This window comes from Chelonia mydas, chromosome 3, assembly GCF_015237465.2.
Source record: "Chelonia mydas isolate rCheMyd1 chromosome 3, rCheMyd1.pri.v2, whole genome shotgun sequence".
Classification (NCBI taxonomy): Eukaryota; Metazoa; Chordata; order Testudines; family Cheloniidae; genus Chelonia; species Chelonia mydas.
Genome location: NC_057851.1, coordinates 96,537,304 through 96,564,670, shown reverse-complemented (window position 1 = coordinate 96,564,670; position 27,367 = coordinate 96,537,304). Strand labels below are relative to the sequence as shown.

At 42.4% G+C, this 27,367-nt stretch overlaps 1 protein-coding gene and 1 non-coding gene across 37 annotated transcripts in view; one reads left to right on the top strand and one right to left on the bottom strand.

Moving 5' to 3' along the window:
• EPB41L2 (erythrocyte membrane protein band 4.1 like 2) overlaps window positions 1-15,012 on the top strand; it is a 281,497-nt gene extending 266,485 nt beyond the window's left edge. For all 36 annotated transcript variants that reach the window (XM_043542908.1, XM_037894790.2, XM_043542901.1 and 33 more), the window contains 2 exons: window positions 4,998-5,112; window positions 13,792-15,012. In XM_043542908.1, the coding sequence (XP_043398843.1) occupies window positions 4,998-5,105 (108 nt within the window). In that variant the 3' untranslated portion in view covers window positions 5,106-5,112; window positions 13,792-15,012. The remainder of the gene's footprint in view (window positions 1-4,997; window positions 5,113-13,791) is intronic.
• A 3,787-nt stretch (window positions 15,013-18,799) lies between these two features.
• LOC119565694 lies at window positions 18,800-27,149 on the bottom strand. Its single transcript, XR_006289594.1, has 2 exons — window positions 26,930-27,149; window positions 18,800-20,456 (listed from the first exon to the last, which is right to left on the bottom strand). It is a non-coding gene; the product is annotated as an uncharacterized LOC119565694 (transcript).
• Window positions 27,150-27,367: the final 218 nt, after the last annotated feature.

Here is a 27,367-nt window from a genome sequence, read left to right as displayed (position 1 = left end):
GCAATTATTTTTCCCTTGGGATCGCTCAGATTATTTGCATAACTTTTCGTTTAAGAGGTAATGGTGACAAAGCTGAAACAAAAAAAACTCATTATTGTTGAGTTATTTAGTCAAGAAAGTCTGCACTTTCCATGATGTTGCAGTGGAGGCAGTTTCTAAGTTGCAAACAAATCAATTAAATAGGAATTTAATTTTCACTTTTTAATGGTAATGTACTGAGGGCTCTGAGTAAATTTAATTTCAGATTTTGATGTGCCTGTAGTAAGTGGCTCATGACAAGTTCAATCTCTCCTTGAAGCTTGTAATTAAATGCCAGAGCTGTTTAGCGTTAGGCATGGGTTATGTCTACCCTGAAATGTATTTAATACATTTGGGACATCTGAAAAGGTCAGACAGTACCTTTGCTTTAATAAAACTCCATTTATTCCCTCCACTGTTCTCCAAGTCCTCCTCTTATACTGAAATAAACAGTATGAAGCAGAAAAATAAGTTGTAAGTGTTGACTACACAGTACATTTTTGTACTAAAGTTCACCGTGATATTTAGCTTATGACAAATTATACCATTGACTCTGCAAAGCATCTATGAAGTTCATAATACTAACAAACTATACCACGGAGATTGAGTCCTTGACTGTTGGCACTGTACATCACTGCTGTGGAGAATGAGGAAGTTGTGCCTTAACATGATTTGGAACCAGGGCGGCTGCAGCCAAGAGATTCATTGAGTGATTGGACTTCAAGGTTCTACCAAAGTGAGGTGTAGGAAGCCAAACATGTTCCCTAAGGCACTGGTTCTCAACAAGGGATACGCGTACCCCAGCGGTACGCAGAGGTCTTCCAGGGGGTACAACTACTCTTTTAGATATTTGTCTGGTTTTACAACAGGCTACATAAAAAGCATTAGTGAAATCATTACAAACTAAAATTTCATACAGAAAATGGCTTGTTTATACTGCACTATATACTATACACTGAAATGTAAGTACAATATTTATATTCCAATTGATTTATTTTATAATTGTGGTAAAAATGAGAAAGTAAGAAATTTCAGTAATTCAGTAAAAGATTAACTTTTGTATTTTTATGTGCAATTTGTAACCAAGAAGTTTTTAAGTGAGGTGAAACTTGGGGTATGCAAGACCGATCAGACTCCTGAAAGGGGTACAGTAGCCTGGAAAGGTTGAGTGCCACTGCCCTAAGGGGTACACTCGAGAGGGACTAAAAGGATCTAAGGTGTAGTTTGCCCTGTAGCCATGACAATCACCTAAAACATTTTAGAAGTATCATATGCCCCTCGGGTTATCTGTTTGAAATAAAATGGCCTAACATCCTAGGGACAGTTAGCTTTTATAAGTTCCTCTTAGCGCAGCTATCAAGAAAAGTTTTGGGGTGTAAGTAAACCTTGTGTGTGTAGGCCTTTGATTGTTTTTACCTTCTGCTCTACTTGTGTTATACCTTTGAGGAATGAGTACATATTTTGTGTCAAGGTACTGTTCCTGAATCAGGGCAAACTTTTACTCTCATGGGCTCCCAAAGGGTAACTATTAGAGGTGCCAAAAGCAAGTTGAATCATGTCATTAACATGATTGTGAACCGGGGGGGCTGCAGCCCAGAGATCCACTCTGTTTGATTGGACTTCAAGGTTCTACCAAAGTGAGGTGTAGGAAGCCAGGCCTGTTCCCTAAGGGGTACACTCAGGAGGGATTAACGGGATCTAAGGTGCTTTGCCTTGTAGCCATGACAATTACCTAAATAGGCTGGTCCCTTAAATACTAGTACATGGTGCTGCTTAAAATGCAAACTAGTAATAAAATTGTCAGGTTTAAGAGATGACAGCAAGCACCAAGCTGTTCTAATGAAGCATTCCCTTTTGGGTCCACAAGTTTTCTTAATAAGACTCCGTACTCTTTATCCTTAATCAGTACATCTCCTTTCGAACCTTGGCATTTTTTCTTAGCCTTTGAATCTCCCTTCACAGTTCTGATTATTTCCTCTCCCCCATTACCCTATTAGTTCAAGAAATGGCACTCTTCAACTCCCTGCCCTCCAAGCTAAGATGCTTATTTTGTAGCACCCTGTATTCTTTTTAGGGTTCAGTAGAGTTTTAGGCTGTTTTGTCATTAAAACTGTATATGGATTTATTACTGTTATGAAACACTATCTCCAACTCTTGTCTCCTACTTGGTTCTTTGGCATCTTCCCTTGTGTTCACTCACTGCATAGCTTCATAGCAACACAGCTCAGTGACGTAGTACATCCTTGCCCATGATTCTTGACTGAGATCAAGTGTGGCATGTAGATTCCAAAAACTCTTTTGCTCAGTGTGTTTCCTTTGAGGTTGCAGGTGCATTTCTCCTCTGAAACTGACTGAGTGCAAGTTGAGCCTGAGTGACTGCAAGGCTCACCTGCAGCAGTACATCTCTTAATAAAACAAGATTTATTAACAACAGAGAAAATGGAGTAAAAAGAAACCATTTACTTAACATCTAGAATTACGTTTCATCTTAGCTAAACTAGTTAAGGTAATTTCAGCCTAGTTACAGAAAAAGAAGAGAATCTTATATGTCCAAAGACAGCAAAGCACATCTCCCTACAGTTTCACTTGTTTTTCAAGCCTTTGGTATTTGGAATTAATTATCATATTACGTAAGGATCACCTTCCTTCCCAAAAGGTATTTTCCCTCAGACCTGACCCCATTTCAGTTGGAGTCTCCCTCTTCATAAGCCACACGTCTGGCACTTTCATGGGTTGGTATGCAAGTTTCTGCCCAATCCATCAAGTTAATTTGGTCTTTGTTGAGACTATCCATTGTTCTTGGGCAAAAGTAGTTCAGTGTATCTGAGAGCAGCTTTTCTTCATTTAACACACCGCCCTTGTCCCTTAGTTATGATATATCAATTTATTGACAAATTACATTGTTTGTCACAGTTACTTTAAAACACCTTTCATGAAGGAGTGAGAGTAATATGGCCTTCTAGGTTTCATTTAACATCATTTGATACTATCTGCTTCCTTTGTTGCATGCTATCCCATTTCAAATGGTTTTCCCCCTAACGTAACACCAAAGTCACTGGTACTGTGGCAGTATTTTCCCAAGATTATGGGGAGGTGAGGACCCTCAAATCAAGAAAATTTGGTAAACCGAAGGAAATGTATTTTAATATTTTCAGTATTCCTGTAGGTTAAAGGTGGGGGGTAAGATTTTGTGGAAAGGAATGTATGGGTATTGAAAACAAGTTTGGTCCAGTTACCATGTGATAAAACTTCAAGGACGACCCCAAGGGAAGCTTATTTTTTAGCACTGTGTTGCATCCCCACTTTATTCTGCAAAAATCTCTTCCAACAGTCAAGAACTGATCATTTTCTGTGACTATTTGCTTTTTGAAGCCTTGCTAAAATATTAGTGCCTTTCTTGCAGAATCGCTATATACTGTGTGCCCAGAAACTTCTAATTTGAGGCTCTTTGAATGGGGATAGGAGGAAGTACTCCCAGTGTATCACTACCAAGGGATTTCCCTGCTGGTTTTCCCAGTGTACCGACAGCTAAAGACATATGTCATGGTGACTGTCCTGTCATGCTAGCTTTCCAGTGTGAATATTGATGTAAAGTACAGACCCATTTTAGGCTCGCTGCATTAAAGGTATTCCCTAATTAAAAACTATTTGGAATTTTGTAAGTGCCCCTGGTTATCTTTTTTGTACACTTGAATTGTCCCTTTTATCTAATGGTTTGGGACTCCCCAATATGAGAGAAGGCCATTAAGTGATGGCAAATAAGGAAATAATCACTAATGAATCTAAGCAATTAGTACTCAAATGAGACAGAACAATACTAGAAATTTCACGCCTGAAAATATTATTTTTCACAAAGAAACCAATACAGGAGTATAACGTCATTGTCTACTCTCTGGTTTCAGAATAGCAGCCGTGTTAGTCTGTATTCGCAAAAAGAACAGGAGTACTTGTGGCACCTTAGAGACTAACAAATTTATTTGAGCATAAGCTTTCGTGAGCTACAGCTCACTTTGTCGGATGCATTCAGTGGCATCCGATGAAATGAGCTGTAGCTCACGAAAGCTTATGCTCAAATAAATTTGTTAGTCTCTAAGGTGCCACAAGTACTCCTTTTCTTTTTGTTTACTCTCTGTAATCTTTGGAAATCTGCAAAATCATATCACAAATTTCAGAAGTCGGGAAATTCTGTGTAATAAGATTCCCATATTGTGCATTGTATTAGGCAAACATGTGAGTCTGCTTTCTATTGCTAGTCTGCAGCAGGTCAAAAGCTTACAGTCTCTTTTATTTCCTTTTTCTGCTGCTCTCAATCTTTCCTTTCCTCAGAATCATGAGATCATCACTTCATGATCACTTTCACCCAAGTGCTCTTTCACTTCCAGATTCACAAACAATTCCTCCCAGTTAGAATCAAGTCTAAAATGGCTGTTCCTTGAATTATTTCCTCCACCTTCTGAAACAAGAAGTTGTCCCCATTACATTCCAAGAATGTGTTTTTTTCCATATTACATTTCCAACAGATATCTGGGTAGTTAAAGTCCCCCATTACTACCAGATCTTGTGTGGGGGATATTTCTATTCTAGAAATGCCTCATCCCCTGCCTCCTCCTGATATGCTCTACCATGATGTCGCTCCTGTTTTTTCCCCTTTTATCTTCCTCAGTGTGGGGGAATGGACTAGACGAACTCTCAAGGTCCCTTTCAGCCCTACACTTGTATGCTTCTCTGAACCAGCATGTAAATCTGTTAGATGGATGGAGGGTATTTTTTATCGAGTTTCTAGCACTGGACAGAAGAAGAGGGTTTCTAGGGCTCCTCTTCAGTTTCCTTTCCTGATCCCCTTTAGACTCAGGAGCTTTTGTCCTGAATAACTGTGTGATTAAATGGTATCATAATGTGTTGTCATTAGCCGACCACTCCGGTGCAGTTTTTAATTTCACTCTGCCGTTGTTCAACTAAATCTTTCCAATGTTTTGTAGGCACTGGCACAGGCAATCAAAGAAGCCAAAGAGCAGCACCCTGACATGTCTGTCACAAGGGTAGTGGTGCATAAAGAAACTGAACTTGCTGAGGAAGGCGAGGAGTAAGGTCAAGGTAAGGAAGCCTGCAACATCAAGAAAAATAGTACAACTAGGGCTGAGATATAAGGCCATCTTTATTGGTCTTTATTCCTCACAATTGTCCTTTAAATAGAGTATAGTTTGAAAGTTGCTTCGTCTTTAATACACCCATACTTGAATTTTGTAATAGATGCTCCTTTTCTTATCTATAGTGTGTATCACTGAAAACTGGCACATGGGAGCAATCATTTATAATCCCAAGTGTACGGTGCGGTTTTATCTAAAGTCCAATCTGAAACTCATTCTCAATTTTAATTTCAAGTATCCTATAAAAATATCCACCAATTTTGTCTCAATGTCCTGTTATGGCATTTACTTTTGATATCCCATCATATCATAGTACATTGCCTGAGTTGTGTTTCCTGCAAAGTATGAAATATGAAGCAAACTCCCTACTCACCTGTATATTTGCACACTTATACCTGCCGTATGTTTAGAGTTCCATTGTTTGAATAGTTATTGTATTGGTATGGAGACCATACACAGTCCTGCAGTCATGAAGGGGTTCTACTCTGCTCTTGAATCAATGCAGTCAATTATTTCGCCATCTTAACGTTCTGAAATGTTTAACCTTTCCTCCCCACTCCAGGATGGAATTAAATCAAGTTTTGTAGACTGATCAATTATTGCAATTATAAAATAATTTATTGGGATGCAACATGCCCTTGTCACAGATAACGGGTTCTTTATTTCAGCAGCTGCTTAGAATTAATTAAGGAGATGAAATTGGTAAAACACAAACTTTGAGCTTTAGTTCATTCAAACAACTATAATTGGAATTATAGAAGAATCAATTATGTCAGAATAAAAATAAGACAAGTGCAGGAAAGTGGTTTCCTGCATTGTTCATACTTAGAATCTTACATTGTCCATACTTACAACTTCCTGGAGACCATTAGTGACAAAGATAAGGGGAAAAAAAGGTAAGCGGCGTATATCCAGAAGTTGGTCCCAGATCAACCAATGTGCTGTTCTACAACTGGATGCTCCCAAGGAAGCAAGGAAAGTTCCAAATCTTTAATTCCCTTAGGTTGTTCGGCTAACTCGGACATAGGCATCATCAGCTCACCTTTTCCTACATTGGTCAGCAACGTCAGCCGACCTTTTTCCATATGGTTCATTCAGTTACCTAATATTTATGCTTCCAGTAACTATGCAATTTACGAGAGTTAATCACATGCATCAATATAATCTAAATGCCTAGCAACAAAATTTATAAAAAGTCCCGAAATTCCTTATATTAAAATTTCAAAGCTTGCAGTGTACCTGTTAACTTGGGGTCAATTGTTTGTTCTCTCATGAGCTGGCAAAAATATGCAACCAAGGGTCACCACCTGCACCCTACTTTGTTAGACCACAAACAACTACCTGTAATCCTCACATAGGATATAATCCTAACAACCCTATTATTTCTGTTTTCCTACTTGCTGTTACAGCTTCAATAACTTCCATTATTATTCCTGTAAGCATGCTTGGCAAATAGATTATATTTTACCCAAAACTATAAACAATCCAAGATTAGGTCAGGGGTCAACAATTTGGAGGCTAAAGTATTTAAGCTGCTTATTCATTGAGTGAAGTATTTTAAGGAATCCTGATTTGTTATGTCCTCATTTCAGAATGTCTCTGTGTAGATGGGAAATTACTGTATATCCTGGTGTTAGGACATTTGGGATTAGAGTATGTTCCTGTCGTGGTAAGAAAACTTGGAAAAATTCACATCCTTGTTGAATTTTTAAAACTAGAAAATCTGTCACTACTGTGATAAAAAAACTAAATGACCTGTACCATTATGGGCCAAAAGCAGAAGTTACTGTTTTAAATGAAAATGTGTTGTTCTTACATTCTCCCTATTTACCCAGGGGTTATCTAGTGTTAATAGTGAAATAATGGGCAATTTAAAACAGTAGCTATATTAGATTCTTTAAATTTAATTTAGTCATACTAACTGTTCAACAAAGACAAGTCCTGCACTTAGGACAGAAGAATCCCATGCACTGCTACAGACTAGGGACTGAATGGCTAGGCAGCAGTTCTACAGAAAAAGACCTAGGGGTTACAGTGGACAAGAAATTGGATATGAGTCAACAGTATACCCTTGTTGCCAAGAAAGCTAACAGCATTTTGGGCTGTATAAATAGGGCCATTGCCAGCAGATCGAGGGACGTGATCATTCCCCTCTATTCGACATTGGTGAGGCCTCATCTGGAGTACTGTGTCCAGTTTTGAGCCCCACACTACAAGAAGGATGTGGAAAAATTGGAAAGAGTCCAGCGGAGGGCAACAAAAATGATTAGGGGACTTGATAGGGAACACATGACTTATGAGGAGAGTCTGAGGGAACTGGGATTGTTTAGTCTGCAGAAGAGAAGAATGAGGGGAGATTTGATAGCTGCTTTCAACTACCAGAAAGGGGGTTCCAAAGAGGATGGATCTAGACTGTTCTCAGTGGTATCAGATGACAGAACAAGGAGTAATGGTCTCAAGTTGCAGTGGGGGAGGTTTAGGTTGGATATTAGGAAAAACTTTTTCACTAGGAGGGTGGCGAAGCACTGGAATGGGTTACCTAGGGAGGTGGTGGAATCTCCTTCCTTTGAGGTTTTTAAGGTCAGGCTTGACAGAGCCCTGGCTGGGATGATTTAGTTGGGGATTGGTCCTGCTTTGAGCAGGGGGTTGGACTAGATGACCTCTTAAGGTCCCTTCCAACCCTGATATTCTATGAATTGTTGTTGGCTACATGTAGGATTGATTGAAGAACGGAATATATAGAATGCTTTCTTTATTTTGATTGAATTTCATATTGGTATAATAACATCTTACTGGATGCTCCAATGTTTTAATTTACAGTCCCAACATGTTTTTGTGCCATTCAAAATACATGTGAGGTACAAGATGAAATGTGGTACTACCTGTTCTGTTCTTGTTAAGCAGTGAAGCAATGTGGGCCAAAACCAGGTGGATTAGTCGATAATCCTGGGCAAAGATGAGGGCCATTTACACCACTCAGTAACTAATTCACGATAAATGGTCTTGCTCGAGGCCAGAATTGCTTAGAAGATAACCAGCTTATTTTCATAAGGCCTGGAGAGGGACATTTTGTCCTTCTCACTGTTGCTTTAGAGCATTGTGAGTATGATGAGATAGTATAGGCAATTAAATGTTAGTATTGATGTACTGAGAATTTGTAGGCAATTAGTTGCTAATACAGTGCCTCAGTGGAATTGTTTGTGGTGGGACAACGAGAAGAGGGACCGAAAGGGGAATGCGGAGAGCCAGAACGAAGCCACAGAGCAACTCTTAAACATTATGGAGCGCCGAGTGGACATACTAGCTGCTAGCACTGCAAACCGAGCAGCTCCATGCCCACCCTCCCCTGCAGCTGCTGTCACAAAACTCTTTCCCATGTGCCCCCCAGACACTGCCAGCACACTCTTATCAACGTCCTGGCTCCAGTCTGTACCCGCAGCATTCCATTCCTCCCCCATCACAGTCCAGCTCTGCGGACTCCCAGTACACACTGCACTCAACACCCATCACTCTGCAGTTTAGCCCTGATGAAGTACGGTACCCGCTGCATTGTACTCCAGAGGAGAAGGTTGGATATGATACCTGGACATACACAAATCTTTAACCATCCCGGGACCCCACCACCTCCTGGGACCCTACCTTCCCTCATCCCCCTCAGTGCTGTGGTTTTTTGTTTCTCTCTCTCCTCCGGTTGTTGTTTTTTAATAAAATAATTGTTTTGGTCTGCAAGCAAACTTTATTCCATTAATTGAAAGCAAACAGAGCCCTGCAAAGGAACAGGTAATTTCCTTAAACCTTCTTCGTGCATTGTCTGCACCAATCACAATCCCCTCCGAGCATTACAAGCACTGCACTCCCAAGCATAGCAACAAATATTCAGCTTTAAATTGCTGCCTCAAGACATCCCTGATCCTTATGATCCCTGCACTGCGCCCCTCTAATAGCCCTGGTCTCTGGCTCTTCATATTCAGCCTCTTGGCGCTGAATTCAGCGGTCCAGCCCTGAGTGAAGTATTCACCCTTCCCTTCACAAATATTATGGAATGTACAGCACGCGACTATAAGCATAGGAATATTGTCATCGGCCAGGTCCCGTCTCCTATAGGCAGCGCCAGCAGGCTTTTAAACAGCCAAATGCACACTCCACAGTCATTCTGCACTTGCTCAGCCTGATGTCGATCTGCTCCTTGCTGCTTTCAAGGTACCCCTTGTATGGCTTCATAAGCCACGGCGCTTAGGGGTAGGCAGGGTCTCCCAGGATCACAGTGGGCATTTTGAGTTCCCCTACGGTGATCTTCTGGTCCGGGAAGAAAGTCTCTGCTTGCAGCTTCCTGAACAGGCCAGTGTTCCAAAAGATGCGTGCGTCATGCCTGCATTAATGTCCATGAAATGCCCACAGTGATCCACAAGCGCCTGGAAAACCACTGAGAAATACCCCTTCCGATTAATGTACTTGGTGGGTAGGTGGTCTGGTGCCAGAATTGGAATATGCGTGCCCTCTATCACCCCTCCGCAGTTAGGGAAGCCCATTTGTGGAAAAAGCCATCCACAATGTCATGCACATTGCCCAGAGTCAGTCTTTTGGAGCAGGATGCGATTAATAGCCCTGCATGCTTCCGTCAACACGAGTCCAATGGTCAATTTTTCCCACTCCAAACTGGTTAGCGACTGATCGGTAGCAATCTGGAGTAGCCAGCTTCCACAGTGCAATCGCCACATGCTTCTCCAATGGCAGGGCAGCTCTCTTCTCATGTCCTCGCACCGCAGGGCTGGGGCGAGCTCATCACACAGTCCCATGAATGTGGCTTTCCTCATCCGAAAGTTTTGCAGCCACTGCTCGTCATCCCAGACGTCCATGATGATGTGATCCCATCACTCAGTGCTCGTTTCCTGAGCCCAAAAGCGGTGTTCCACTGTGGTCAGCACCTCTGTCAATGCCACAAGCAATCTAGTGTTGTAGCTAGTATGCATGGCGATATCAATGTCAAACTGCTCTTGCCTTTATAGTTTAAGGAATAACTCCACTGCCACTCGTGACGTGTGAGTGAGAGCAAGCAGCATATTGGTCAACAGTGCAGGATCCATTCCTGCGGACCAAAGAGGCAGAGTGTGCAGTACACAAACCGTTGAAAGATTGTGCCAAATGTGGACGGAAGCACAGGGATTGCTGGGATGTGAAGCAATGCATCATGGGGCATTGGGACAAGACCCAGGGTGCCCCGCAACCCCCTCTGCCTTCCCACAACTCTTAGTGGCAGAAGAGGAAGAGATTCTCTGTGGGATAGCTGCCCAGAGTGCACCATTCTGAATACCACTGCAAGTGTCGCAAGTATGAACACACTATTGCGTAGGCAGCTGACTGTGTGAAAACACAACAGCGGTTTCCTTTCAGCACACTCTGAGCGGCGCTGTAACTCTGCCAGTATAGAGATACCCTCAGATGTTTACTTGTCTGTCAACTTTTCCCATTCTGATTAGCAGAAACGGTAGCTAGTTTCGACCTTGCTTCTGAAAGCCTATCTTCAAATTAATCCTTAACTATGTGAGGTTTTATTTCATTAATTCAGGGTAGCTGAATGCACATAATATGGTTGTAATTAGCTTAATCACATTCAAATCCAGGGCAACAATATAACTAATGTAAATCCAAAATAACTTCAGAAGAGTTACTCTTGATTCACCTAAGTGTGTCAGATACAAAATTTAGTCTTGCATCTCAATAGCCTACTCCCCTTATCAACTGTGGTAATGGGAAAGTGATGGAAAACACGGCCCCACTCACATTTGTCTGTATGTGTATATGCAGTTAGTCTTCGAAAAGAATCTACCATTTTATGATCTTTTATTAATGGGGAATCAGCTTCTGTTGTAAAAAGTTTGCTCTAATAACCAGGAAGAGCCACACTGGTGCAAAGGTGCTCAGTGTTCATATTTGTAAGGGCAGACAGTACATTTGTAGTGTCCATTCATTTCCTAATGTATAGAGATGTCACAAAAGCCACCAACATAACATAATTTGGCAGTTTCAGCAGAAATGCTAGAATGAGGACTGAGTTGAACATGCTATCTGATCAATTCTGTGTCAGGGTTGAGACACCATAGCAGATTGGGGTGCAGGAAGCTTGCCACACTGGCTGATTTAATAGGACTGTGATTTTACTGCTGTTAATTTGATATCTTTCGGTAGCTCTAAATTCAGTTTAGAGGAAAAGCTATTGATTGGGCTGGTCAAACAGTAACAGAACAGATCTAAAAATTGGTATCAGTTTGTGTTTACATTTATTTCCCTTAGCAGTTAAAGGAAGCCAGTGTAGCCGTATTATATTTCTTTTGCATGGAAGAATGCTAGTTTGAGTTGCGGTGGCAGTTCTTTGTTGTAGGAATACAGTTTTAATGATCTGGATTTTAACCATATCCTGTCCCCTTTTCTAACAGTTAAGCATAAGAAATATTGCCTCTTTCGGTTAGAAAGGATATTGCTTTTTATGTTCTTTCTTAAACCTCTGGGTGGAAACTGTTACATTTCTACTCACAGCAAGTCTGTATAGCTAAAGCTGAGTAGAACAGTGGTTCTCAACCTGTTTACCATTGTGGGCTGCATGTGCAACTCTGTGTGTTATGTGAGCTTCATCCACACAATATATATACTATCTCTATGGCCCTGAGGATGTCACATAGGCCACAGCAGTGTGCAAGCAGGCCAGGGGTTGAGAACCACTAGAGTAGAAGGACAAGAGGTGGCAGGTGTTAGACCTCCTACATTGCACAAACACTGAATTCAAAAGGTGAGGTATTCCCCAAGTAATCTGATCCACATGGAAACTACGGTTTTCTAGCCCCTTGCCAAGTTTATCGAGTGATTTTATTATTGTTTGTTTTATGTTGTCTGTGTAGATGTAAAGGTCTTTGGGGCAAGCACTGCCTCTTTTGATGTGTTCAAACAGTTTTTAGCAAGTGTTGGGTGTTACCGAAATCCAAGCAATATACCTTGCCAATGAATGACCCAGCATAAGAAGAAAAAGTAACAATTTTTCTTGTGAGACTCTCCTGGGTGTATGTTGTGGGAAGAGGAAATTATCTTGACATGAGGGGGCTGCGCTGTGATTCCACTGAAAGGAAGTGAAGTGGTGACCAGCTGTGAAATTGATTTTCATTGAGAAGAGAAAGTAGTAAAATCTTTTGTCAAAGTGCAGGATAAAGGAAGAGAAAATCCTGCAAGCAAATCAGCAGAGTCCTTTGTGCCTATTAAGATCACTATGAATTTTGGAAAGGTCTGACATACATTGTGCATGTATAAAACTGTCACTGGTAGTTACAAAGTAGTGTTTTGCAACGTTTCAGAGGGTGTTTGCATGCTACAGAATGAATTCAGCAATTCCATCATAGCTGTTGCTTTGAAAGGATTATATGGGAGTCGGATAGGACCAATGTGAAGGAATTCTGTTGCTCTGAAAGGATTATATGGGATTCGGAGGGGACCAATGTGAAGGAGTTCTAAATAATAGTCATCTTCCCAGCTTTCATTTTTACATACTTCCATGCATAGATTTTAAGGCCAGAAGGGACTATTAGATCATTTATTCTGACCTCCTATATATCACTGGCCATTTATTTTCACCTAGTTACCACTCTACGATCCCAGTAACTTGTGTTTAACTAAAGCATACCTTGCAGAAAGGCATCCAGTCTTGATTATTTGTACCTAGACCAGTCAAGGCTCTGTCCTGGCTATGATTGGAGGAGAATTATACTCTTGCATTTGCTGATAGAGATGCAAAACACCACACCTGGATAACTAGAACTTATTCATTGAAAATATAAATTTGTCCAGTAAATTGTAGAATAAAAATTTCAGCAGACTTTTAAAAGCACTATTAAATGTCACAAAGAGAGAAAATACTATGAGCTGCAACAGACTGAGGTCCAGTCTATGCTTACCGGTAGATTGGTGCTGCTGCAATCGATGTAGCGGGTGTTGATTAAGCAGGTCTAGTGGAGACCTGCTAAATCGATCGCAGAGCACTCTTTGGTCGACTCCAGTAATCTATCAGTCCCAGAAGAGTAAGGGAAGTCAACGGGAGAGCATCTCCCATCAAGGCAGCGCAGTGTAGACACCGCAGTAAGTAAATCTAAGCTACGTCAACTCAGCAAAGTAACGGAGCTTAGGTCGACTTACCGCAGTAGTATAGACAGGCCCTGAGACACAAACTATTAAACCTCAAGGGAATTGGTGAAGGGATTTGCAGGAAACAGCAAGTGTAGTGCAGCAAGATATGACCACACACTAAGCAATTTATCCCATGAATGGGGAGGAGGGAGCTCTTGTATCACTCAGGAAGTTTTGCTGAAATGAAAGATCTGCATGGGAAAACAGCCTCTGGACTCTCCTACCCTCTGTTTGCCAGAAGCTGGGAATGGGCAACAGGAGATGGATGTCTTGATTACCTGTTCTGTTCATTCCCTCTGAAGCACATCGCACTGGCCAGTGTCAGAAGACAAGATACTGGGCTAGTGGACCTTTGGTCTGACCCAGTATGGCCATTCTTATGTTCTTATAGGTGATACTGTATTTTAAGACTGTCTTCTTCATGAATATTTACATAAACTTACTTTCTTTTTTTTTTTAGAGGGGGAAAAAAAACCCACCCACTTCATGACCACGAAGAACTTTGACCATTCCAGGTTGGTGATACCACCACTACTGCATTGAATTCACCAGATCTAGCAACAATGACCAGACACTCAAGGTTGAAATGCCAACGCCAAACACTACCTTAACTACCCTGGTCTATATAGTTCCCTTACATCTTTCTTGTTTATTTTTATTACCACTTCTTAACATTCTTAACTTTTTTGAGGTTTTAGGGGGGTTGATTTATTTGCACAACTACCTGCCATTTTTATAAATGATTCTTGATCATATGCGAGTGAACAAAAAGTATTCTGATAGCACTGTTCACTGGAATAGGTGAAGTTGTGCAGAAAGGAGAATCTTTGACTAATTTAGAAGTAGTTTTTTTCCAAATATTTCAACTCAAGTCTGTTACTGGAGTAACTTACAGATTTTTCAGCTTATTCAGGTTTATCAGATAACATAAAAATAGGGAGGGGGGTTGGTAAAAACAAAACATTTCATACAATTTAAAAAAAAATTGAGAATTTGGCTTTGACTGGATGGATTTTTTTTTTACTAACACCTTATAACTCTTTCTGTTCTGAGGGTCTCCTCCTTTCTGTGGGGAACAGGTGCTGGTAGTCTATAGAAGAGCAAGAGTTATAAATGAGTTTCTTCTGACTGAGCACTGTGTTTTAGATACCTTTGCACTGCAGTGCCAATGCTCAGCTCTTTCTCAGACATTTTGCTGTCTACAACATTCCAGATAAGGAAGGATGGAAAAAAATGCTTTCTCCCCTTCCAATAAAAGGTGACCCAGGCAGCTTAAAACCTTAGTGCTTTTTTCTTAACATTTCCAAACTTCAGCACTTTCCTGTCACGTACATGTGTAGAATGCTTGCTTTCTATTAAACCTCATTGTCTACATGTTAGAACTGACGTTTCTGATGTTGAGCAGGTATATGTTTCAGATAGTTTAATGATCAATACAGGTTTTTAGGATACTAAGGGAAAGGTGTGGGTCCATTCTTGTAGGTAATAAAAAAGCAACGCCATTTGTTGAGGCTGCCACTGGGGAAACCTATATAGAAACCTGTTAACTATGTCAATTTCTTTGCTGTTGACACTGTGTATAGTTAAGATGCCAAATTAGATTTATAGCAGCTTGAAGTTGTATTAAGTGATATTTTGCTTTCTGTAATACTGTTATAAAATAAAGTTTGTTTATTCTCTACATGTCATTTTTCTTATTTTTGTTATAAAATGCACAGTATTTGTGGCACTTAGTTGGACATACAAACACTTAGAAGATGCTGGCTGTTTTAAAGTGAGCAAACCAACTGGGAAATATCTGGAACTCTTGAGACCTTATTAGGTATAAAAAAGAGGGAGCCTTCAAAGGTAATTAGTTGGAGGCTTCATTGCTGTCTGACTTGAGACCATATTACTCAATATTCCAGCTTTTCTTCCTTCTATTACAGTGCCAGTGACTTTCATGTCTTCTCTAACTGGCACCTCTCTGATGCGTTGGGGTTTAAACCCTGACCAGTAAGCAGTTGTATCACTGCCTGTCCTGCAACTTTGGGTGCCTTAAATGCTGTGCTTCTGTGGCTTACAGCCCTGACACCAACAGCCAGCAGACAAGTATGCAGGTCATACCCTTGCTTCACCCCCCCAGTTACTTTTTGGAAAGTGACCCCCACACCATCCCATTTCCAAATTTCCCCTAAATCATCTGTCAATGTGACAATCTGCTGGGGTTCCCAGAATAGTGAGTTACTGTTACCCCTCTCAGCCGCAACAAAGGAGAATTTTGCTACTGCTAAGCTGTGTGACAACTCCCTGACACGCCAGCTTGTCTATCTTTCCAGCAAACTCTTCAGGACTCTGCCAGTCCAAACCTTGCTTTGGTTCCCCAGAGATGAGTCCTGGAACATTCACAGAAGTGAAGTTCATTGTTCTTTTAAAAAGACAATACACTACAGCTCATTAATTTAATTTGGGTTTGACAAAGACAGGCTTCAGAATTTCGGTCAATCCATCACGTTTTCACCTCAAGTTGTCTGTGAAAATTCTTATCACTGCTAAGTATTATTTATATTACTAGAGTTCCAACAATGTGGCAACACTAAAAGAACAAAATAAGTAGGGAGGGAGGGTTTGAAGGGTCTTGGAATATGACAAAAAGCTTGTACTTTGATATGATTAAGGGTGTGGCCCCTATCCTTGCACTATGCCCCTCCCCCCTCAACTGTAACCTTGGCTCAAAGCAGTGGAACAAAACAATACCCTGAGGTGCACCTAGGATGTAGTATTCCCCACGTGGACTCATGGCCAACTACTGTCCCACCCATCTCCAGTGGGACCACAGCATTGCCACTGCTTTTGGGGCTCATTGTTGGTAGAGAATATGGTGGTGGGGGAATGAGGCAGGATCAGTCCTTACCTAATACAAGCTGGATAATGTAAGTCACCAATAACTGGTACGTTAACTTATATTTTAACGTCAAACAATATAAAGCACTTAAGTGTTTTTAATTACTTGTCACAATATGCTGAAAACTGGCAAACTATCTAATATCTCCTTTCCTGCAAAGATAATGGAGACACTCTGTCACTTAAATAATAGAAAAGACTTTTCATTAACTGCAGCCCAGGATGGAATAGGAGAAATGAGCATAATAAACTGGAAAGGCTTGTCAGCCAAGAAGCAGCAAGGTGAGCTGAAAAGTGGGTCAAAATGGAGAGGTTTGCATTTAAGGGAAGTCTTTGAGGATTTTACGTGCAAACAATAAGTTGGAAGAGGTGTTTTTCTGAAGCACCTGTGGTTTTTCACTAGATTTGTGAGGTTTGCATGATAAAAGGTCCCAAAATGTGGAACTCGTAGCACCCCCACTCCAAAACCTGTTTCAGCACCACTGCCGCAGCCCCAGGGCTGGAAGAGCTCTCGCTCCCACCACAGCCCCAGAGCTTTTCCAGTCTTGGGGCTTCAGCGAAGGGAAGGGGGGAGGAAGGAGCAGGGGGCAGGGCCTCAGGGGGAAGAGATGGAGTGGGGGTGGAATGGGGTGGGGCCATGGGTGGAAGGGGCAGAACGGGGAAGGGGCTCCAAGCTCCAGCCGGGGCAGAGAGCTCTGCTGTGCTCCCAGATGAGGCTGAGAGCTCAACCACAACTGGGGCTGAGCTCTCAGCTCCCCTATGGCCCCGACTGAGCTTTCAGCCCCCCCTGCCCTGGCCAGGGCCACGGGGGGCTGGGAGCAGCAAGTGGGGGTGGGGCCTCTGCCAGAAGAGGCGGGGCAGGGGGCTAGCCTCCCCAAGGGGAAGCTTCACCCTCTGCCCAGAGCCCGAGCTCGAGCCCAAGCCCAAATAATTAAACAGCAACCCAACCCCGCGAGCCTGAATCAGCTGGAAAGGGCCAGCCACGAGCATCAATTTGCAATGTAATCATCCCCTAAGATAAGTTCCCATCCCATTCAGTTGCCAGAGAAATCTGTAGCTCCATCACTGCCTCCTCTGTCTCACATTCTAACTTAAATTCTTCACGAGTTTCAAGATGCTCTGTCTGGACTTAATAAAAACATGCCAGACACGACTTGTCAACATGCTGCATTCATAAGGATGAGTATAATTCTTTACCACTAATTTTATACAGGATATACGTTTGTTCATCAAGGTAACAGCTAGATTTCGACCTGGAAGGATTAGATTCTTATTGATAAACGTCAATAAACATCGATTTCACTGTGCACATGGACGGCCCAAGTAAGACCAAGCTAGGCCAAGTAAGAAAAACGTTGCTTGAAAACTTTAACTAGAGTTTGATTTAAGGGTATTTACTTTGTATGTTTTGACATGCGATGTTGACAGTTTGGTTTTTAATGGTGATAAAAACTGTTTTTGAAATCGGTGTCTACTGACATGAAATAATTGTCTCACTTGCCTCCTCTGAGTCCAACCCCTCCTCCTCCCCTTGGTGGGATGGTGGAAACAGGGCCAGCAGGAGATTGCTCTGTAGGGCAAAGTATGGTGGTGAGCTTTGTTCTCTGGGATGCTATGGTAGCCAGGAAGGCTTACAGGGATTCATTCCGAAACACCCGGGCTAATGGGGCTCTGGCTGGGTGGACCAGGCTTGTTAGCCTGGGTAATTGGCCTAAGAGACCATTACTCTGAAAATAAAGCTGCAGCCAGCAAGTCCTTCAATTGTGTTGGTTTACCTTGCTATTGGAAATGGTCTTGTTGACCAAGAGAGTGTGCAAGTTGGTGCTCATCCACTTTAAACAAATTCTCACGCACCCTTCAACATTCTAATTTGGTCTGTGGAGTTGTGTGAAGACTCATTAGTACAAACTATGATTGTCCATGTTGTCCTCAAATTCAAGGGGACCAGCATCATCATTACTGTCTGATCAGCCCTGTTGTCTGATCTCCCCACAATAATTTCCCACAACTTTGAAAATTTAAATAAATAAAAATTGGTGGGGGGGGGACGACGACTGCTTAACAGCTGTGATTTTGTGCAATTGTGAAAATTATTTAAATTGGTAACAAAAAAAGAGGGGGGGTAGGCTTAAAAATAAACATCAATATTATCCGTTGAAGTCATATATACAAAAATTAATTCCTCCAAGCCTAGCTATAGCTAATGAAAGCTCACTTAGCTTTTGCAAATCTTACCCTTCGTATCTATCAGCATTGGTCTAACCCTGCTCCCACTGAGCCAATAGTCCTGCCCTAAATGGTTACATGTTAATACTAAGCATGACCTATGGAAATACTGGTGCTTCACTGAAAATCTGCAATATCTACTGGAGGTTACTGGGGTGAGGGGGATGTACATTTTCAGGGTTTTTTTTCACAGCCTCTACTTCTATCACCATGCAAAATATTTAAGGTGTATTAAACAAGCATCAGAGAATTCCATTATTTAACCATATAATGTCAGAAATGTGTTTACAAATATTTAGGGGATGTGCAGATGGGGGCCAATTTATCTTGTACACAATATGAGAACCATTTAACATAACTCTGTGTTAACCAGTAAAATTATTTTATTAACTGAATGAAGAAATTGCATATTAAATTGGTAGAGTTTACAAAAAAGTAACGTGAAGTTTGGATTCTCTACAGTTACACAAATATTGTTTGACATTCAATGGATCTAGTCCACATTCTACTGAGACTATAAAAGTAAATAGCCTGTTCTGAAATAAAGCTGGATAAATCTCTTGCATTTTATCAGGTTTTCAAGACATTAGAAAATGTATCAATATATGTAGTCGCCACTCGTTGTAATATTCCACTTTTGAGGCTTGATCTGAATAGTCATATAATTCTTGCTTCAGTCCCAATTTAAATTCCCAAACAAAAAAAAACTTTAATATTAGTTATGGTTATTTTCAAACTAAACCATATTCGGAAATACAAAGTTAAGAATTAAAAGGTTACAAAGTCGAACATGCCCAAGTTAGGAAATGCCAGTATGAACATTGCCCATGCAGCCTTAATTCAGCCCCGTCTGCATATGCAGTATGATACAGTACAATGTACAGTAAACTGTGTGCAAATGTAAAGTAATGCCATTTGTCATGAATTTGAAGCAAGAGGAATGAGATTAAATTCTAATACCAAGAAGACTTTGCGCATGGTAAAGTTGAGTGCTGTTTGGCTTCTTGTTGCTTTCTTCTAATAATGGCCACTGGTACATTCTTGTAAGGTGATCTGTTTCAGACACATGGCAATGAAGCCATATTTATAATTTGTTTCCAACTAATGAAAAAACATGGAGAAAGAATTTCACAACATAATTACACCTGTTAGTTTAAAAAATCATCTCCTTATTTAAGTATTATAAGAGGAGTTCTTTGTGTTTCCAAACTAAAATAACTCAGACCCTTTAAAAAGATATTTGTTGCTTCTTTCCATGGTTTGGTATTTGGTTTGGTGGCAGGTGTACCAACTTCTGCCTCACAAACAGAATATAATGGAGGTGAGTTTAATAAAATATGAAACAGGAAAAATAAATGAAGAAATCCTTTTTTTCCTTCCATCACTGTTGTCTTTCACTTTTCAAGTTTTTCTGTAGTTTCTCATCAGTTCAGAGAGCATGCTTTTGTCAATATGTATGTTTAAAAAAAAAATCTTAATTCATGTTAACCTGCTGTTCGTACACCTGTGACTCAACAAGACTGCTGCTGATTCATAGACCTACGTAGGCTTCTGCTGTCACATGAAGACTCCTAGAGCTATTTCGACTTTATATAAGCACCTAAGGAATAGTGAGCAATGAGGTTTTTTCCCAAATGCTGTGTCTCAGAAACCAGCCGATAAAGTACATTGCATTAAGTCACAGGTGCTGACGAGTTCAGGAAAGTGTTGCTTACTAGGTATCATATAGAGATAGCAAAACTGTTACAAGGCCTTTTAAGATAGTGCAGGACTGTACAAATGAAACTAACTTCCCACCATTTTGTTTCCCCCATGACTTTTATAATACAGCAGGTTATTTTTAAACCTCCTGAGTTGCTTGCTAATGTCGAACTTGTTTTCTGAAGCGAACGTCCGTTAAACGTCATTATGTTCTTTTGGTTAATCTCTTTTTTTCAGATCTCAGTTTCTGGTACCGGATGTGGAAGTTCAGGATGGCATCTGTGGGATCATTGCCCATGGCCAATTCCTCATTAACTGAAAAGCAGAAACAGTCATGTTAATTAGTAGCTCTGAACTTGTTACACAGAAAAGGTAACAGTAGGGTAAGCTTACCAACATCGCTGGAGGAACCTCTTCTGGGCATTAGAAGGTAGTTAAGACTACATGCCCATTGAAGGCCTGATACAAAACTTAATGAAGTAAAAGGAAAGTCTCCTATTTACTTCACTGGGCTTTAGATCAGTCTCTGAGTCCTTGGCCAGTTGTGCTAATGGTGATATTTTATTTTTTGTTTTGATAGTACCTAGGGGCCCCAATCACTGGCCAGAGCCCTATTATGCTAGGTGCTGTACAAGCACAGAACAAAAAGACAGTCCCTTCCCCATGGAGCCTACAATCCAGTCTAAGGTAAGATCCAACAGGGCTACAGCAAACAAACAGGGAGAACAAAGTAACAATGACACAACTGATTAGCATAAAAAACTGGTCACAGCGCACAAGCTGCCTAACCATTGTTGAGTTTTCTGAGGCCTCACACAAAGGAGACCTTAAAGGGGGAATTAAGAGGAGGACAATGAGGCCTTCTTGTGCTTGAAGGGCAGTGTGGAAGAAAGTGCAAGACAGTGTTCTAAAATTGAATAAGTAGACACTGGTTTTCGTATCGTGGATGGTGTTTTCAAAGGGGTCTCAATGAATGAGGCACCCAGCTCCTCCTGAATGCCTGAGGCCCTGTCACCGGTTGGACTGGTCCTTCAAAAGAGTTGTGCTTAGTTCTGCCTGTGCCTACTTATCCAGTGGACTTGTGCTGGTGGCTGGATCATCAGGCTCACATGATGATAGCCTGGAGGTAGGGCCTCCTATAAGTGGAAGCCTCCTCAGAAGTACCTGTTGGGAGCAGGAAGGCTCTCTTGCCGTAAGCCAGGGGTACATAGTCCTTCGGTGTCCCTCTGTGAAGAGCGGAGAAGGAGAGTCTAGGAGTGCCGGTAAACCCAGAGCTGGAACCCTGATATGAATGTAATTGATAAGCCATGAGGAAAAGGGATTGACTGGATTTGAGAAGCCCTGTGAAGGGGTTTTAGAGAGCTGAGCAAGGGGCTGGTGAGAAAGATTTAGAGACAGGCCTAGATTAGAAATGGCCAGCAAAGTGAAGCACTGGGTCTGAGTTGGTGGAACTTCTCTGATTACTACTGAGTCCCTGGACTGGAACCCCAGGCACAGGAAGGCCCTACAAGGCCACTGAAAAGTGCAGTATGAAAACCCCCTGACACGAGAGGCAGAAGGCCTCTTGAGCCTGGAGTCGGCTGAAGATTCAGTATGAGGTTGCTGGAAGTTTTGAGGTTTTTTGGACTTCTTGTTTTTTCCCAGAAGGGAGAAGAGAAGTCTTTATGATTTGGTAAGAGAACTAAATAATTTGAAGAGTTGGGAATTGGCTTGCATGCAGGAAATGGAGGTGTCTAGCGCCTGGAGATGGGAAACCGAGGCACAGAGAACTGGGCGCCAAAAGGCGGTAAGGTGATCTGGTAACAGGCCCTTTTGAAAATGGCACCATATACATGTGTCTGCTTGAAACTGAACTGAATTTTTCACCTAACATTTGATGGCCCCATGATTTTTAGTCACAACAATCTTTCTTGGATTTGAATTTGCAATATATAATAAAAGGTTCTAGATCCCTTTGGCGAACTCCTCTGCCAATTAGTCCACTGATTAGCCTTGTGTGGCTCTGAGTGATGTTAGGAAGCATCAGTTGCCTTAACAAAATCCAAACATAAAGGTGAACAAAATCCTAAACTTTAGTAGTACATTTAAACATCTGGTTCTACATAAAGACATTCATAGATGTGATCATCCCAAAGCACTCTGAGTAATGATACTGGTACTGTAACGACTGGCTAGGGCAGCAAGAGCAAGTCTGCCTTCAGCAACCAGTCACACAGCCTTGAACATCACATCTTTCTTCCCCCCCCACTCCCCCCGCAAAGAGAAAAAATGTTACTGAAAAAAACACAATGGCATAGACTCAGCCGAGAAGGAGTTGTGATCATCCTGCCCTTCCCATATTGATAAATGGGAGGGGCAATCCTGGCTACATCCCAGCTCCATGTCAAGGGAGGGTGTCCCAGTATGGAAAAAGGTATCATGCTATTGAAAAGATTGGAAACCGCTGCGCGAGGTTTACCTTAATAGTATTTCATCACTGCTAAGGTATATTTAATACACAGGCAGTCCTTGAGATGGCTCTTTACTAAAAGAGAGAGCCTTTGTTTATATTTCAAGAAAAGTCTAATGTAAATGTTCACTTTCACAATAATTGGACTTCATTGGCCATCTCCTGTTCTCCCATTACATCAGCTCTCTGTGGTAATATTGGGTGTTTCTAACAGCACCTCAACACTTCAGCTTCCTCATGTTTTGATAGATACTGTATAGTGTCATGTTTTGGTACCACAGTGTGTGTTTGGTTTTCTGTGTGTATATAGGTTGTCGGTAGCTATAAATTATTTTTAGTCAGAGAGAGGCAAAGACCAACCTGATTTTAAGCAAGGAGACTGGGCTTCACTGATATGGTCAATGTCTGAAAAGTGCATGTTGAACAAGGGGCTGCTTGAGTAACTGTTTTAGCAGCTTGGCAGGTAACACAGTTCGTGCATTTACACAGACACACACGCACATATAACACTTGTTAAGGCCGAAAGTTCAGAAACCTGGAGATGTTATGCAAATGGTATATGTCCCTATTTTGCATCTTTGAATGTGTCACCTTATTAACATACTGACTACAACAAACATCCTGATTACCAGAACTTAAGCCTGAAACACTGCTACAGCATGGAACAAGCTTTGGAAACCGAGGAATTGCCGTGCCCCGGTGGGTTCTGGCATCTACTTGGACTGGCATCCAGATAACTCAGGAGACTCTACCCTGGCTGCTCCTCGTCCTGGACTGGTCGGGGAATTGTAGCTGAGTTGGTGGCCCCTGCTGCTGACTGGGAAATCTGGCTGCTTCCTGCTGGGGATGTTCTGGCTGAGTTGATAGGGCTAAATCCATAAAGGGACTCAGGGTTGCAATGCTCAACATTGCGGTAGCTAGTCACTCAATGGACTCCACAAACCCTGAGTGAGGTGCCTAGGCTTCCTGTACCCTGCCTGGGGCAAGACAGGCACCTGCGAATGGGATCCACAAAAGCCAGCATACTTAGTGGGCAGGTGAGCAAGTTAGCCAAGAGCAGATGCTGAGGATAGGGTGCGTCCTAAGCCCTGCCCCTGTCAGGGAGTTAGGTGCCCGAGTCCAGGATAGAGAGAAGTGCCTATATCTGCCTGGGATCCACAGCTGTGAATCCTCTGCTGGAGTCTGCATTGAAACCTTTCCTTGCAAGTAAGGTGGCAGCACTCCAGCTTAACTCCACACAAAAGGGCCGGGGGGATGAGGGAGGGAAATGACATTTAGCTTATGACATTTAGCCTAGTGGTTAGGGGACTCACATGTGAGAGCCTGGTTCAATTCTCCCGTCTACCTGATATAGAGCAGGGATTTGAACTGGGAGTCTCCCTGCTCTCATGGGAGTGCCTTAACAACGGAGCTATGGGATATTCTGACATGGCTCACTTTCAATGTCTCCTGTTAAAGCAGTTTTACTGTGTATGAAATACTTAAACAATTAAGTGTTAATTGGTCCAGAGAGACCATAAGAATGACTCTCTAGCCCAGTAGTTAGAGATCCACCTGAGAGGTAAGAAACCCTAGTTCAAATCCCTTCTCCACATCAGGCAGAGGGAGGAGTTGAATCAGGGTCTCTCACATCCTGGATGAGTAGCTGGACCCCTGGGCTAAAGGTTATAAGGGAGGCCACCATCTCACTCCCTCCCAGCCATGTTGTGAGGAGTTAGGCATGCTCAAAGCCCCACAGGTGAGAGAGGTGGTAGCTCACCTCGTCTGAGCATCTAGCTGGTGCTTAGGGGTGAGTTAGGCATTGAGCTGCTGGGACAGGTCAGGATTGAGGCAACTATGCACATGCCCAGCCAGCAAGACAAAGGCACCTAGGGCAGTTCAGTAGCAAAAATATAGACTCAGGGGGACTTTGGGCAGCAGTGCAGTAGGGTGGCAGCTGGGCAAAGATTTTGAGGATCTCCGTGGCAACCAAAATGTTGGACTTAGGAGCCTATCATGGCAGTTAGGCACCTAAGCCCTTTTGTGGCTCTAGCCCAGGATCTCTAGTGGGGTGCCCAGCTCTGGCAGTTGGTGCCTCTTGCTCCCTGGAAGGGGCGGCGAGGATATGGGGCTCCAGCTGCAGCACCCCAGTTAGAGCACTCAGAGCCTTGTGGTCAGGGGTGCTGGCCATGTCACTCTGAGTCTATGGCCATGGGTGGGTTGGGCGGTGGCTGGTACTATGCTCTGAGCTGCAGCTCTGTGGTTGTTGACACGGAGTGCCCTAGAGGATGCTAATTGTACTGAGTCTGCCTAGAATGCCCTATCCTGAGAGGTGAGGCCTAGTGTATCATCACATCCCTCCATGTGAGGACTAGGTTTAAGCTCCTCTAGAGGAGTGGTGCTGAAAGCAGCTAAAGTGAGGAGCCGCCTGGCCTGACAGCCTCATGAAGAGGTCTGAGAAGGACTGTGCCACAGCAGACAAACTAGCTTTTCTTTGGGCCCTAATTCATTCAGATACACAGAATTGACAGCACTCGTTGTGATGGTGATATCAGTTACATCAAAACTCAATTAATTAAAAAAACCCCGCATGCTAGGCAGAAGAGATGGCATCAGATACAATTACTCCATAGTGATGATTTTAGTGCTTTGTCAAGAAGATTTGATCTGTTTAATGTGGAGTTGTGCATGTGCTAATGGGATTAACGTGTTCAAAACGAACTGCGCAGTGCTAGTAACTGTCTGGGTAATTCCTCTAGTGTTTTCTGTGCACAGAGTCAGTGAGCACTGCCTGCGGTAGGTTTGTCTGATGTTCACTGGCACGTCTAAGACTGTGTGTGGAGCGGGTTGCTAACCTGGCATTGCTATTTTGACTGCCTCAGTGTTTCTCTTTCAGTTGTACTTAGCCACCCTTTACAATTAACACATCCTCCTGATCAGATTCAAGGTGCTCTCTCATCCTACCTCCAATAATGAACACAGACTTTTCAAGTACAGCAGTAGCTGAATTCTAACATGCCTTATACAGCCTAATCGAACAAGGAAGAACCAAAGCAAAACAGTCGGTCGGTTTGATAGCAGCCCCAAAAGTGTTATCGGACAATTTTGGTGAGTAAGTATTGGCATACATTGTGCCCAATAAACAGCATCCTATAGAGTCTAGACACTGGAATCCGATGAATCTGTGGTCTCTGAGAACTCCCTGTGAAGCAACCAAGGAGTTTACTCTTTTCCGTTTGCTAAGGGCCTGATCCAAAGCCCACAGAAATCAAGGAGTTTCTGTCCATTGGCCTGAATGTACTTTGGATCAGGCCCAAACAGCTTTGGCTTGAGCCTGGCAGTTTGAAGTGCAAGCAGCACTGCACCAGTCTGCCACTACGGCTCAGTCGTGACCTGCAGCCTTGATATGAGCTGAGAAGGAATGCAGCGCAGGTCTCCTTGTATGGATGATTTGTCAGAATGACACACGAGAGGATGGGAGGTCCCTTTTTAAAATGTTTATCATTCAAGCTTTTACTGCAACAGTCCTGCTATCCCATGGCCTTTCTTGCACAAGGGCCATTTGATTGTTCTAGCACTCTGGAGCCTAATTTACAATATGTGGATATACACACATTTGTGGGCGCACTCTCACGCACAGTCTTTGGTATCTGAGTTAGGGGTTAAAAAAAATCTGAATGTAGATCTCTAATTGATTTATGGACCAGCTAAAGCTGGGACACCCAGATGAAGAGCTTGACCAATGCACTCAGTAAAAAGGGCAGGTACCCTGCTCTTAATTTTATTTCAGGAGTGCAGACATTCAACTTAATGAGCAAATAGACATAAGACTCAATCACTACTAACCTCACACTGAAGCTTGAGCAGCAAAGTCGCAGAGGAACCTGATTTGTAGTTTAGCCGCACTATATTTTCTCCTTTATGGTTACTTCTAATACAAATGAGCGTGGCTCTTTCCTGCTTCTGTTCATGCAGTCAGTAAAATTGTGGGACTTAAACGTAGTTTCAGTCCAAGTCCTGAACTGTGGCTATAAGTCATCTTCTGGTTGGAGAAACAGTTTAAATGTGGCACAACAGCTTCAAAAGGCTTGGCAAGTTTTGCTTTTTACATAAGAATGGCCATACCGGGTCAGACCAAAGGTCCATCTAGCCCAGTATTTAGTCTTCCAACAGTGGCCAACGCCAGGTGCCCCAGAGGGAATGAACAGAGCAGGAAAGCATCAAGTGATCCATCCCCTGCCGCCCGTTCCCAGCTTCCGCTATTCACTGAAGGTTAGTTGTTTAGTATATGCAAAATGTATTTGATTATACAAGGAGGTTTGTCTATCCACCCCGTGTCATCCCCCGGGGTCTCACTCACCCTCTATCAGCTTGATCCTGAAGTAGGCAATGAGCAACAATAGGAGCAAAACCACCGGCAGGAAGATCCCAGTGAAGATAATCCAGGCAGGCAGCTCCTTTGCAAATGCTGACAGCGTATAACCCATGGCTAGTCTCATTGGCAACATTCTTGCTGAAAGAGAAGCTCTAGGCCTTTCCCTCTTTTTTCCCCCCTCTCTCCACACATACACGCTTTCTGCCCTTTGCTCCGAGCATTATTGCTTTGTTTGGACTTTGCTCTGTTTGTTCAGGCCTGAGATTTCTAATAGGATTGTAACGGGGTTACAAAGTTCCTAAAGTGCACATTGGCATGACACAATCCGCCTTGTGACTGGAAGGTTTGGATTTGTTGTTGTTTGCTTGCATTTTTAGCAGTTTTCTTTGCCAGCCAGCTTTTTGCAGGAAAATTGATGTGTTT